The sequence below is a fragment of the Castor canadensis genome, chromosome 7, assembly GCF_047511655.1.
Source record: "Castor canadensis chromosome 7, mCasCan1.hap1v2, whole genome shotgun sequence".
Taxonomy (NCBI): domain Eukaryota; kingdom Metazoa; phylum Chordata; class Mammalia; order Rodentia; family Castoridae; genus Castor; species Castor canadensis.
Window position 1 is genome coordinate 122,892,986 of NC_133392.1, and position 14,884 is coordinate 122,907,869.

At 41.0% G+C, this 14,884-nt stretch overlaps 1 protein-coding gene across 2 annotated transcripts; it reads right to left on the minus strand.

Moving 5' to 3' along the window:
* On the minus strand, positions 1-6,193 carry Cdkn2c (cyclin dependent kinase inhibitor 2C). Of its 2 annotated transcripts, XM_074080172.1 has the most exons (3): positions 4,951-6,193; positions 4,351-4,490; positions 1-1,039 (listed from the first exon to the last, which is right to left on the minus strand). In XM_074080172.1, exons 2-3 carry the CDS (start codon positions 4,477-4,479, stop codon positions 662-664), a joined length of 507 nt encoding a protein of 168 aa, XP_073936273.1. In that variant the 5' UTR covers positions 4,480-4,490; positions 4,951-6,193; the 3' UTR covers positions 1-661. The 2 variants fall into 2 exon arrangements, with proteins under 2 accessions (XP_073936273.1, XP_020040577.1); XM_020184988.2 differs by lacking the exon at positions 4,951-6,193 and having other exon boundaries at positions 4,351-4,944.
* Between the last annotated feature and the right edge of the window lie 8,691 nt (positions 6,194-14,884).

Below are 14,884 nucleotides of genomic sequence, written 5' to 3' on the forward strand. Positions count from 1 at the left end.
TCCTTTAGTGACAATCTTTAATTAATATGACAGAATAAGTAGAAGATGTGGGAAATCCTCTTGGAAATTTGAGATATTTCTATTTCCTTCAATTTTTTCTAGCTAAATATGTACTCAAAATATTTTATACTCATTTACTAAAAAGCCTTGTGAAAAATCAAGTACCATATAGAGGAGTGACTTATTTATTTATTGTAAAAGTTTCTACATTCATTATTCTATAGATCCTAAGATAGCGATGAGCTTTATATGTAATTTAAAATTTTTTTTACTTGCTTAGTTTGTTACCTACCAAAACTGGCATTTGTATTTTACTTTAATACTTAAACATTTTGTTATTTTTACATTTCTGGCATTCAGGGTGATTGGGATTGGCAAAGGGGTAAGCAAGGAAAAAGTCAAGGAAAGATAAAATATTCAGAAGAAAGCCAAAGCTATTTGCAATTACATGTTAGAAATCAGGATTTTGCCAGTGAAAAAGATGTTGCTTAAATATACTAATAAATCTTCAGTAAGATTTCCACTTATGCAGTTTCAAAAGGTTTAACTAAGTGCTTAAAATATGAAAGGCCTATATTTTAACAAATGATATTAAGATAGTCAGAACAGGCAACCAATTAACTGACAGAATGTAGGCAATGTGGGAAAGCCCTCCCCACATTCATTGTAGATTTGTGGATCCCCCAACCCCATTTGCCTCCATCAGGCTAATGACCTCGTTCCTCCCATAGAGCCTGGCCAAGTCAAAGGCGGTGTCTCCTTTATGGTTCCGATGCCCCACATTGCTGGCTGTGTGCTTCACAAGGAACTCTACCACCGGGAGGTGGCCTTCTTTGGCAGCCAAGTGCAAGGGCAGGTTCCCTTCATTATCCTCGATGTTAACATCAGCTTGAAATTCCAGCAAAGTCTGTAAAGTGTCCAGGAAACCTGCTCTGGCTGCATCATGAATGACAGCGAAACCAGTTCGGTCTTTCAAATTGGGATTAGCACCTCTAAGTAGTAGTCTCCTGGCAATTTCGGGATTTCCAAGTTTCATAACCTAGAAAAGAAGTTAAAAACGGTAGAATCCTTCAAGTGCTCACACTATAGGAATATTTTTAAATATCTACTTGTCCTATTTTTACAATCATTTTTGATGGAGTACTTTGGGGGAAGACTTATAGGATAGAGTGAGAAGGGCTCAGTGGTAGGACAGTACTAGTTAGTAAAAGAGAATTTCTAAAAAGTGAGCATCTTTGATTAGATATCTTAAATGAACCCCAATGTAGGATAAAATGACCAATAAAAAAGAATTTGTGCAACTTTAAATGTTTCACAGACAACTTAGTTCTTTATCTTCCATGAAGAATTGTGTAGTTTCTTTAATGAATTCCTTAAAATAAAAGAAGTGGAATTTGGAGTTTCAGTAAGTATTCTACTTGATTTTCCATGCTCATAAAATGTACCTGGAGTATTAATTCTTAAAAGTCAAATGTGAGTAAAATTTATTTTCTAAGTAGCTACTGAAAACAAAGATGGTGAGTTTCTTTACAACCCCAAACAAATGTCACCTAGTGTAAACCTGATATATTAAAAATCCAGACCTGATATTTTCTTAAATGATTATTTTTCACAAGTTCCCTCCAAATAGGTATAGCCCCAAATTTCCAAGCATTTAAAAATATTTTTCTTTGCTGTCTATTTAATACTAGCTACTCACTCAGTGCTTAGAATTAATTTTAAATTACAGAATGTTACTGATTATTAAGGCACTTAAATAAGCCACAGTGTTCTACATTGCTTATTGTATCAACTTATCTAAAACTAAGCTCATGATAGGCCTTGTATTAGATAGGAAATGATTGTATGGCAACCGTTTTTGAAAAGAATGGAACAGTCACCCTACTATATTAGTTACTGTTTATCAAAGTTCTAACTAGCCTCCTGATAATCAAGAGAGCAAAAGAAAAAGTAAGATATTTAATGTGTGTTTTGGGACACAGACAGCTTTGTCTTGTGGTTTGAGTCCATTTAATAATCAACTGGTGATCCTGTCTTATTTCCTTTTGCAGTTACTATAAGCATTTAGGAATAGCTATTTGTAAGCTGCCAATATATTTAGAAATCAGAATGTGATATTAACATTTGCTATCAAATACAAAGTAATTTATATCACAAAGCCTTATTTACTGTTGGTTAAATGTATTTCACTTTAATGAGGTGTTAGTTTCTCATAATTAAAAAATCTTATAGAACAGCATACAGTATAAAAATATATAACTTAGTTGTGAAAAATATTATTCTCATTAACATGCCAGAACTTTTCAGCATTTTAGCTAGATTCATTTATATTAGATCTATTCATAATAATCTAAATTTATAATAAATAGGTTATATAGTAGATACTCACTTTATTAACTCAAATGATAATCCATTGGAAAATATATGTATAAACTTGAATTAGCTCTTTAAAATGTTTGTTTAAAAATAAACATAAATTAACTAATATAATAAAATGCGTTTAGAATAATATTTTATAAATGTAAGCTATGTGAATGGTTAAGATAGTAAGTTTACCCGTTGATAAAACCCTGTGAACTTTTAGCCCTTCTTTTGGGGGCAGTGGTAAAAATGACACAAAGTTTATTTTTCAAGAACTTCAATGAAATACACTTCTTGGTTATTAAAAATTAATACAATCTAATTTTTGCCACAATGCTCTCTAAAGATTTTGTCATATTTAAGGACCTAGAATTAGAAAAACGAGTGACAGAGACACCTTGGTTCTTTTGCAAAGCAAATGTCCGAATAAGGCCTTTGATATTATCCACATTGAAAAACACTAGGAAGGGAGAACAAGCTTTTGCAGTTGAGAAGAAAACTTGTCATCTTTCACAGAAAATAATTAATATTAGAAAGTTCTTATGACACAACTTCAGTCAAGATTATGCATACTGAAAATAAGCCCTGAGAATCCTGTTTGTGTGTGTTTCATTATATGTACTAAAACTAAGCCACAATAAGTGGGAGTTATTATCTTGATAAGTTCAAACAACATTGCAGAGTTGCATTAAAAATGTTTGTGAAAACTTTTAAAAATAGTATTCATCACCCAATCTCCCTGTTCACCAAAAATCCTGTAAGGTCTTATTGTGAAAATGAGTTAAGTGATTCGTGCTTTGTGAGAGTGGTATAAACTTTTGAGTTTTCAGCAGGTAACTTTTTAGTATATTAAATTTGTGGCATTACTATCATCACCAAATCTGTTCAAAAGTACTAGGTGAAAAAAGGAAAAAAAAAAGTTCTTTCCCTACTTAATCCACCTGAAACAACAAGATAAATAATTCTGTAATTGTGCATAACCTTCCTTAATACTGAAATCATGCTAGGCCAATGCATTCAAATTTAAAATGTACAGACTATATGGACCTTATTATATCTCCTGACACTTAAATTTTTAATTTTTATAACCGAAACCAAGCTCTCTGAAACCCCTCTCCCCAATGGGTTTTTAAAAGCAGCTTCCGAGTAAGAATATCATCAGAACTCTGATAAAGCAACTATTTTAGACTAATTTTCCATTTTTCTGCTTATAAGCCCTTCAACTAAGTTATAGCATAACATTTGGAAGAAGAAAAAATATTATCATGTATATACTTGGCAGCTGGACATGTGTCAATTGTTGCCTGCAAATCTAATTACTGAATATTAGAGAATACCACGGCATGACCGCAGGGACAAAAACACTGAAGCTAAGCTCTGATTAGAAAATTCAACTTTTAATTTTTCCTAGCTCCTGAATGGGTTGATGGCATTGTATTAACTGTGAAATGTACATCCTGTCCCCGTGCCCAGGCTATCCCTTCCAAACGAGGAAAGGTCGTTAGTCAAAATGTGAAGCCTTTGAAGGAAAAACACCCTTGCTGGTAGCTAAGAAAATTAACATTAAAGTCAATTTTAGGGGGCAAAGTACATGAAACCACTAATAGCAGGGTATTTGCTTCAAATAATAATCATAACAATGTGTTTACAGAGCTTCTAAAACAACACAGAACAAAACAAATAAACCTCCGCGCTGGTATGACTACTCTAAAATCCCCACCGTCACAAAAACATTCCAAAAATTAAGATCAAATCTAGAATCCTCTTGATATTGAGGATGTTATTGGATTTGACGAGTTTCTTCAAAGTACGTCATTTTGGGGAGTTGGATCCTCTTAAAGATATAAAATATGGCAACCAACTAGGCTTAAAAAGAGTGAAAATTTGTACCCCTGAAAGCTTAAGAAAAAAAAAAAGGTGTCATTCTAGAAACCCGGGTCTTGTAGGCAACGTAATTAACCTGTTTCTCCCACCTCTCTGGATACCAACCTGCAGCGCAGTTCTTCCAAATCCATTTTGTGCATTGACGTTTACATTATTTTGCAACAAACTAGTAAGTTGCTCTAGGTCCCCCCTGGCAGCTGCGGACGCCAACTCGTTCCCCCAAGGCTCGGCCATTCTTTAGGGTCCTGACGATCGGGAAAAGATGAATTAGTTGTTTTTCTTTCTCCCCTTTCCTTTGCTCCTTAACCAGGCTGCATGATGGCATCGGAGACTGACAGAAGGACTGGGATGGTTAATCTGGAGTAGAGCTTGGTAGTAAATACTAGTAAGATCTGCCTGCCAAAAGCCCGCCCCTCGATTCACACGTGATTATTCAGCAAAACTGAGCCATTGGAGAGGGGCTCCTCTCCTCGCTTTTTAGCTTAACCCCTAGGAAGAATTCTGGTAATGCCACAGAGAAACACACAGACAGTCCCGATTAACCACTCTGGACGTGAGATGTAGGCAGAGCGGTCACGCACCCACACCTCCGAGCTCCGCGAGGAATACGTGTGGACACTTAAGGGACTAGGTCCGGCCAGAAAACACCGCGGAAGAAAAGGCATTCGGAGGGGGGCGGGAGGGGAAGAAAAGGCATTAACCCACCCTTGTTCCCGGTGGTGAGTTGAGCCTGGACTTCAGGGGCAGGTCCTCTGAGAGGTTCGGTTTCCATCCGGCTCGCAGAAGGGGTAGTTCAGAGTCCTCGGCGGCGGGGAGAGCGCCGCGATGGCTGGATGCTGACGTGCTCGGGGTTAAAGACGATCGCCAAAGGCAGACGGGAGTAGCAGTTCCGTAGCCCTCAAGTTACAGGTCGCAAGGACTCCCCGGAGTGCTCGGCTTCTCTGAAGGAGCCTCGGACCCGTCCGGGCCACGCTGAGGGCTAACGCCGGGCGTGAAGGCTCCTGAGCCCGCCCGCCGGGCTGCCGCAGCCCCGCCGAGCCTCAGAGGCCGTGAGAGCCGGGCTCGGCGCGGGTCTCCGGAGGCTGCCGTGCGCGCGGCAGGCCCCCGGCAAGCCCGTCATGCCGACCCCACCGGGTCCCGGGGCTCCCGGCAGCCCGAGGAAGGAGGGGAGCGACGAGGAAAGCGTCTACCGGGCTCCGGTCGCGGGGGCAGCTCGCGGCAGCATCGCTGCTGCACTGGGCATTTCACCGGTGACTTCCCGCCTACGACCGAACCAGCACAGGCTTTCTACTGCAGGCGCTCATTGACCTGCCGCCGTCGCCGTCTTTTCCTTCCTTTCCCGGTTTTCTGGGGTCCTCCGGAGATGGGCAGGTTCCTGGGAAACGCAGGCCAAGCTCTGAGTATGGGGAGTCGCCAAAATTCCAGGGTGCAGCCAGTCCCACTGCCCTCCTGGCAAGAGCCCAGCAGCTTCGGCGCCCCGTGACACTTCGCCAATTTTTCGCGGTCCCCGGCCTGTGCCCCTAGCTTGTGCCGCCGACAGGGCAGCGACTGCCAGCCAGCTGTGCCCTGGAGCTGAACCGAGCGGTACTGGTTCCTCCCGAGTCGTAGCGCTGCCAGTGACAGTTTCTTTTGTAGTCGGTCCCCCAAATATCGCTGGTCCCTGCGCCCTTCACCCTTACACAGGCACTTGCGCGTCGTCACTCTTTCTGATCCTTCTCCTTCCCTCCCTCCTTTGCTTCTTTTTACGCAGTAACAATTGCTGCTTCTGTTGCGTCTACAGAGATGGTGCCGGTTTCTTCTCCCTTTTTTCCGACCTCATCAGCTTTTTTTGAAAAGAAAAAAATTGAGCGCTTTTTGAGTTGAAAAACCCGCCCCCATTTTAACGGCAGAGTTTTAAGGAGGCTCGGTGGAGTTGCAGCGCGGCGGGAGCGGGAAGGCCGGGCGCCGCCCACGTCCCGCCCTCCGCCCTGGTGGCGCTCTCCCTAGCTGCCTCGCTCGCTCCGCCCTCCCGGCCCCGCGCCCTTCCTCCCGCCTCCTCGCTCCCCGCCTGCCTCCCTGGGTCCCCCGCACTGTCTCCCGCCCGCCGGCTTCGTGGAGCCGCCCCTGCTGAAACCGGGATCTGCACCGGTGAACCCGGCCTTCCCTCCTCTGGCTGGCGGGAGGGCTGGAGTCCGCGACGCGGAACTCTGGGCTGTGCCGAGCCCTGCAGGGCCGGGCGGGGGCTGGGAGGTTGTTCACTGGGACGGCGGTGGAGAACCGAAAGGCTTTAGAGGTTTCGTGGCGCCGGCTGCTGGAAGGCGCGGAGCGAGCGAGCTGGCGCGAAGGGAGTCCCCGCAGCTCTAAAGGGGCAGGCCGGCCAGTCTCCGCTCTCCAGCAGGCTCGCGAAGTTCGAGCCGCCGGCCTGGGCGCGCGCGCTGGGTAAACTGGGCCTCCTCCACTCAGCCGCCGCCTCGCTCGGTCTCGCACCTGCTAGACTGTTGCCGAGCGCCGCAGAAGCGGCCGGACCGACAGCACAGTGTCCAGAAAAAGCAATTCTTTTATAGACTGACTTGTTTGTAGAGGTAAAACATGCTATAAGAAATCATAACGAACTCTGAAGTCTTCATGTTCTAGCAAATATGAAGTATTTCTCTTCTTGGAGGAACGGGGAAAGACAATTACATTTAAGAAACCGTTTAAGTCTTAGGTATTTTCTAACAAAGTATTTCTTTTCTGTGGAAGTTCTCTCACTAGTTAGATGGGGAGCTTGGTTGTTTCGGGTGGAGGGGGGAGGGCAATTTAAGTGTAAAGGAATAGCCTCAACCGTACTCATTTATTTCAATCATTCAACACCAATTTTCTGTACTTCTAACTTCCTTTTCTGGTTGTGTAGGATTAATTAAACGATGGCTTTCTATATTTCTATGTTCTTAATAATATCCAACATGGGTTCATGATGCACCCAGTGGTCAAAATGAAACCAAGCAAAAAATGACAGTGGTCTAATTGGAACCAGCCACTGGCACATTTATCCTCAAGCAACATCTGTATCCAGCTCCTTGAAGTAAGCTGAGAGTATTAATAAACCATGCCAGAAAAGTCTGGATAATTATCTAGCACCAGGTTGGCTGCTAGGTAAAAAGAGTTGAAACTGGTAAGACTGGCAATGTTTCCAGTTTTAACTGAATTGTTGAGGAAAAAAAAAATGACCAGGGCTCTTTTCTGAGGTAACTAAAGTTGAATTGTGAATCAAGGAGACTACAACACAAGAAATTAACTCATTTTTCCCTTACATATATTTAGAAATTTTAAGTAGAACATTTAAGATTTCATCTATACCAGCAGTAAACAGTAATTTACTTTTGATTATTCTGGGAACTATGTACTTTTTTTTAGGATAGCTGGAAGTTGTGATGGTATAGTAAGACTGCTGGCTGATAAGCAATAACTAGCATTAATTCTATTTATAAAAGTTGCTTTATAGCATTTATTATGTTTCCTTTCTCAGAAAATACTGAAATGAGGGAGAATCAAATTGTATTTACGATGTAAAGAATGGGCATATATGTGTTATAATTTTCATGAAATAAGATAAAATACTTCTGTGGAATAACTTAGTAAATAAAATTCACGGTAATTTGAAAGTGTGTATTTTTTTTTCTTGACAAGGTCTCTATGTAGCTCACACTGACCTAAAACTCACTGAACTTGTGATCCTCCTGCCTAAGCCTCTTGAGGGCTGGGATTGCAAGTGTGTACTCACCATGCTGGATTGAGATTTTTGGAGGTCCTAAACACTGAAATGATTTGATGATCAATACCTCATTTGTAAATAAAACCAGAAACAATACACATCCCCATGGACAAGAATAAAAAAGCCCAACAAAGTTCTGGTTTTCCCATGATGACTACTTCAGTTGCTTTTGCTAAAATATTAAATTCTTTAGGACATTTTTTTGTTTGTAATTCTGGTTTTGCTGATACCATAAAGCACTTGCTTCCTCTGCCTATTGTGTAAACCAGAACTGGTAGCACAGAGATTACAGTCTAGCTTATAGAGTATAAGTGATGGGCTGGGGGGCTTGGTTCAGGAGGTAGAAGCAAGTGTATGGCCCTGAGTTCAAATCCCAGGACCACAGAAAAAGCATAAGTGAGCATTACTATCACAATTGGAAACCTAAAATTTCTTTCTTCCTTTCCTCCCTCCCTCCCTTCTTCTTCTTTCCTTCTCCCCTCCCTTCCAATCCTCTCCTTTCTCTTCTTTTTTAGAGACAGGGTATCACTATATAGCCCAGGCTGGCCTTGAACTCACAATTATTCTGCTTCGGCAGAGAGATTACAGGTGAGCACCACCACACCCAGGACAATCTAATGTTTCTTGAAACTTAGTTCACTGAAGTAGATTCAAGAGTATCTCTGCCCTCAATAATTTTGTACTCTAACATGGTACACAGGAAAGATTCAAAGTTAAGTACTCTATTACACTGAAAGTAATATAGTACTCAATATAGTAATGATATATTCCTCAAATACTGAAATACAACCTTTATAGTTTGATATTAAGTGCTGAGAGTCATGGGAACTTTTTTCTTTAGTAGTTCACAGTCACTCTAAAGGACTTACAGAATATGATTCAGTAAAATTATTTCATGCATTTCCCTCATTGGCTCAAGTAAGCGGTTTCTAAATTATTAATTTTTGAAAATATATGTGAGGTAATTATAATTTCTTAACCTGGTCTCAAAGTTTTCCTCTTTATTGATTTTATAGATAAACAGAAGTGAAAAAGAGATTGGCATACTCAGAGGACCTTTTTATCACTTACACTTGTAGTTTTGATATTGTACTTCTCAGAATAAGCAGGCTTTTTCATATGGGTACTCACACCAGTTATGAGAATCCTTTTTTTTAAATTCATATGTACATACAATGTTTGGATCATTTCTCCCCCCTTCCCCCCTGACCCCTGCCTTGACCACCCCACCCCCTCTCTCTCCCCCTTACCCCCTCGCTTCCAGGCAGAAACTATTTTGCCCTTATCTCTAATGTTGTTGAAGAGAGAGTATAAGCAATAACAAGAAGGACCAAGGGTTTTTGCTAGTTGAGATAAGGATAGCTATACAGGGAGTTGATTCGCATTGATTTCCTATACATGTGTGTTACATTCTAAGTTAATTCTTCTCAAACTAACCTTTTGTCTAGTTCCTGGTCCCTTTCTCCTATTGGCCTCTGTCGCTTTAAAGCATCTGGATTAGTTATGAGAATCCTTTTTAAAGTAAGAAAAATGTCCAGTAAGCAACTCGAAGGCTTAAATGTAATAGCAGCAATTAATAGTTGCAGAATGTTTCATGGTAATAAAATATGATACACATTATTTAATATTTACAACTCTGTGAGGTAATATGATAATTATCCCATTTTTGGTGAGGGAATTAAGGCTGATAGAGATCTTGATTTGAAGTCAGCAGTTAGTGGACATAGGATTTGAACTCAGATCTTGGAGCTCCAAATTGTATGTCTTTTTCATTAATAAAGAGTCCAGCACCAGCCATTAGACTTAAACATTAAATTGTTGGATAAAATACATGTTTGACTACTTCAGTAGGGATCTAACTCTGTACTTACACTTGTCTCATGAATTATATATAAGCAAGAGTATTGTTTAAGAAAACCTTGATTGCCTTAGTTAACACCACCAATAATATGTCCTGTTGATAACATGTAGCCCTAATATAATGTGATGTGAAGGATCTATTACCTCTGTAGTGTTCGTTGTCAAAATCCATAAACTCAGCATAATCCTTTTCCCCATTTTCCAGTCATCAACTTTTATTATCATTCACATACTTCATAGAAAAAGGAATGTTGAAAAAAGGTTCCAATTGTATGAAAAAAAATAAATTCAGTTTTCTACAATCACTCTATTCACACGTGGGAGCAGGACTGTCCCCACATTAGGCACAGCAGCTGCATTTGTCAGATGCCTCTTTGCAGATACAACCCTGGGCACACTTGGCACAGCCCAAGGGACAGGAGCAGCAAGATTCTCTTCTTGAAGGAGGTGCATTTGCACTCCGTGCACTTGTAGGAGCCAGCACAGGTGCAGGAGTCACCAATGATGCAGGAGCAGCTGGGGTCTGGAGCTCCAGGGAGGCTGCATATGAAGGCAGAGGCTGTGTGACTGCTGGAAGGAGTTTTTTTTTTTTTTTAAATTTTAAATAGGATCTTGCTATGTAGCACAGACTGGCCTTGGACTGTGGATTGGAGTGCAGGTGTGATGGGCATGTGCCACAATACCCACTATAAATTTTAGGAAACATTAGGCAAATCCAACTGAAGGACATTCTATAAAGTTCCTGACTTTTCAAAAGTGTCAAGATCAAGAAACTGTCACAGATTGGAAGAGACTACATACAGAGGCATGAAGACTGAAAGTAATGTGGCATTCTAAATCGAACCTTGGAACAGGTAAAGGACATTTGTGAAAAAATCCAAATAAATTCTCTAAAATTTAATTAATAGTAGTGTAGAAATATTAATTTCCAAGTTTTTATAGATGTACCTTGGTTATGTAAGATGGTACTATTGGAGAAAGATGGATAAAAGTTATATAATTTTTTTTTTACTATTTTTGGAACTGTTCTGTAATTCCAAAATGACTTTGAGTAAAATAGCTACAAGTAAGTCTATTATATATATTTGAAAAAGCTGAAATAAAAATTCCTCTTAAAAGAGTAATGGTGGACTGCAAAATGACACAAGTGGTAGAGCAACTGCCTAGCGAGCATGAGGCTCTGAGTTCAAACCCCAGGACAAGAAGAAGAAGAAAGAAGAAAGGAAGGAAGGAAGAAGAAGAAGGAGGAGAAGGAGGAAGAGTAGGAGAGTAATGACAATATCAAAGTAGATCTGTATATGAATTAGGCTGAGTTCATGAGTTATTACAGTAGACCAACTATGGGCAGATTAAAATTATTTTTCATTGCTCATGCTTTTTGATTCTCTACATTTCTATTATCTTGGTTTGTAACACTTTAGTGAAATTGTTTTTCTCAAGGAAGAAATTTTAGAGAAATGAAAAATTGTTTTTTTCCCTTCATTCAGTATTTGTTTTACTTTCAATTTCTCTGTAGTGGACAGTTACTCTGGTTGCTAGAAGTTCAACCATGAATTGTAAGATCATAGGGAAGACATAATCTCTCCAGGAACTGTGTAAATTTAGCAGCATGGAGGGTGATACTGCAGCGAATCACCAGGGTAAGTGGAAAGAACATTGGTTTTTACTTAGCTTTGAATCCTAGGTCTGTTATTTTGTAGCATGACCTTGGGCCAATTCTTAATCTCTCAGAGAAACTTTTATTCTATAAAGTGGTTGTTGAGAAGATTAAACAAGATGAGGAGTGTAATGTATCTGCACAGAATAGACACAATACAGATGAATAAATTAAAATTATTGGCTATTATATACCTAAGATTTTGCTGTGTATGAGTTATGGTGAATATAAAACCACATGGGATGAAATTATTTATAATGTCAAGGAACTTTCAACCTTTGGCAAGTGATTAAACATGTCGATGAAACAATTACAGAAAAAAATTGTAAAATTTACCAGAGCACAAAAATGTGTTATAAAGATATTAAAACCCAATTGATTAGAAGGGACAGAAATCCTTGTTGGCTTAAGTTTAATGGAAGGAGTGGCCCTGAGAAAAGCATATAGGGACTGGCATACAGAATAACAACAATTAATATGTTAGGAGAGTTAGAAGGTTTATGAGAAATTTTCACCAGCATTACATCACTCAATATTGAAAATCACTCTATATGTTTTCTTATCCCCTGCCAGGTGCTGGTGTCTCATGCCTATAATCCTAGCTACTCAGGAGGCAAAGATTAGGAGGATGGAAGTTTGAAGCCAGCCAGGGCCAAAAAAAAGTAAGACCCTATCTCAAAAACACGCAATACAAAAAAGGTGGGCAAAGTGGCTCAAGAGGCAGAGTGCCTGCCTAGTAAGCCTGAGGCCCTAAGTTCAAATCCCAGTACTATCCCCTCCCAATAAAATAAAGTTTTCTTGGCTTCATTTTAGAGATGAACAAATTAATAGAGGTTTTATCAAGGAGAATAACTTGATTTCAATCCCAGGAATGCTGACTCTGAAATCTATGCTATTTTATAAGAAGATATTATGTATTTCCTGCATTTTATAATTGTTTTCTCATTTATATCCTGAAATAGTCCTGTAAGAAGTTCAAGTCAGAGAGACTCAAGTGACTCATCCAAGTTTCTACAGCTAATTATTTGAGAAAGCAGTACTAAAAGCCATATACCCCAATGTTTAGAGAATTTTTTCCTTCTTACTATATCATGCAATTGTTTTAATTTCTTTATGGAGAGAAGGGAGGGAGGAAGGGAGCGGTACAGTATTTGAATGAGTTTTTAGGTAACTGTCTGTCATACAGAAAAAACCCTCAATTTTTCTGGTCTGCATCAATCCTGGCCACATAACTAGAAGCAGTTATTCACCTGCCTTGTTCTGAGGGTGACTCATATAAATGAGGCAACTGAGTTGTGTCACTTATATTGTTGGCATTGTATTTCACCTCATGATTCATATTTTTGCCAAATTTTGAAATTTCTTCCTTAGGGATGACAATTAAACAAGGCACTTTGCTTTATCTGACTATAGAGGGTTCTATTCCTTATCTAGTTAATTCTGCACTAAACATAGATCATCACATAAGAGTTGTAGCCAGATCATTTTCACTTAAGAAAACACATAGCAAACTTGGGTGTGGTGGCTCACACCTGTACTCCCAGTTTCTTGAGAGGCAGAGGTAGGAAAATCTTAGTTTAAGGCTATCAGAGGCAAAGTTAGCTATAGACCCTATCTGAAAAACAGAAAAGAAACTAAAAGCAAAAGGACCAGGGGCATGACAACTAAAACCAAAAACCAAAAACCAAAACCAAACCAAAAAACATAGCAAAACAAAACAAAAACATTTTGTTAAAAGGGTTGGGGATGTAGCTCATTGGCAGAGCTCTTGCCTAGGATATGAAAGGGCTTGGGTTCAATAAAAAACACACAGAATAAATTTGTGTATCTATCTATTTATCTATCTTTGATGTGTGTGTGTGTGTGTGTGTTGTGCTGGGGATCAAACCAAGGGCCTTATGCATACTAGGCAAGTGCTGTACCACTGGGGTACACCCCCAGCAAATCTAGATTTCAAAACAGCAGCTGGAGATGTGGTTTAAGTGGTAGAGTACCTGCATAAGACCCTGGGTTCAAACCACTGTACCACAAAGAAGAAACCAACCAACAAACAAAAACAGCATAGCATGCTTATTTGTATTCAGGGGACTTGAACACTTAACTCAGATTTTCTGATTTTTCATGGATACAGTCCCAGTTTAAGAAGCTTAGGCCCTATATGGTAATTTCATTGGTTTCCATTTTAGTTCTACTGCATAAAATCAGGAATCTTACTTCACCTTTTTAGGGTTTAACATACTTTTCAAAGCACGTCTCTGCCTTATTACAGTCCAGAAGCTGATAATTTCAATATAAAGGTTTAACATACTCCACTGTCACCCTTTAGCTTGGATCGCAATTACAAACTATCACTCTTCATGGGACATAGTTGATAGTTTTTGGCTGTTTTAGGTACAGAGGCTATCAATTTCTGACCATAAGTTGAAACTTTCATTAATTGATGAGTAGTCTAACACAGTTTCATACTAAAAAAGTATTTAAAAATAGACTATATTCAAAACTGGACTCAAGTGTTCCCCACTTACGGAATGTCTCAGCTCTAAAAATAGATGTGAAGGCAGCAACTGAAACCTTCTTACTTCTCTTAACTACCAATTTAAAAATTGCTCATCCTTCTTTTGAGGTCGAATTCTCACTTTTCTCAGCTTTCATGTCTCCCTCATGTGTACCATGGGAATCTCGGTACCTACCTCTGTGTTACTGAAGAGTCTGAGGATGCAGACGAAGGGGGCCTGGGATTGGGTGTGATAGCGCCCAAGACGGGTCGTGAGAGTGTGCTGTTCGTTTGACAGTCTGCATGTGTTTTGTGAGTGACTAACCACGTGAGGCGCAGATTCCCGCTGCGACCAGGCGGAGGCGGTACCTCAAGGCCTTTGCTTAAACCCAAACTAGAATAACCTGTTGCGGGACTTCAGGCTCCCGCAGTTGCAGGTCGGCGTCCTCGCCGCAGGCGCTGGCGTCCCCGCCCGGTAGTCGCGCGCCCTGCGCTTGACAGGAGGGCAGTCACGTGGCAGCCGCAAAGCGGCGCTTTGCGACCTCGATGACAGGCAAAATGTGCGACAGCTCTGGTGCTGGCCAACCAGGGGCGGAGGCGGCGGCCAGGGAGGAAGCGGAGGAGGTGGAGGCGGCCGTGGCGTTCGCCCGCCTGCTCGTTCGCTCGGTTTCCCCGCCCCCGCCCGTTTCGCTGTCGCTGAAGGGAGCCGGGTGCGTGCTGTAGCAACCTGCTGTCATCCTGGCCCGCGATAGGAAGACCGGACGGACAAGCAGACCAACCTCCTCGTCGGGGCTGCTGCGGCGCGGAGTCCGCAGGACGCAGGCGGGCGGCCCGGGCGCCTGAAGGTTACCAAGTGCATGAGCACTTAGTGCCTCCCGCGCTGCCCTGCCCTCCG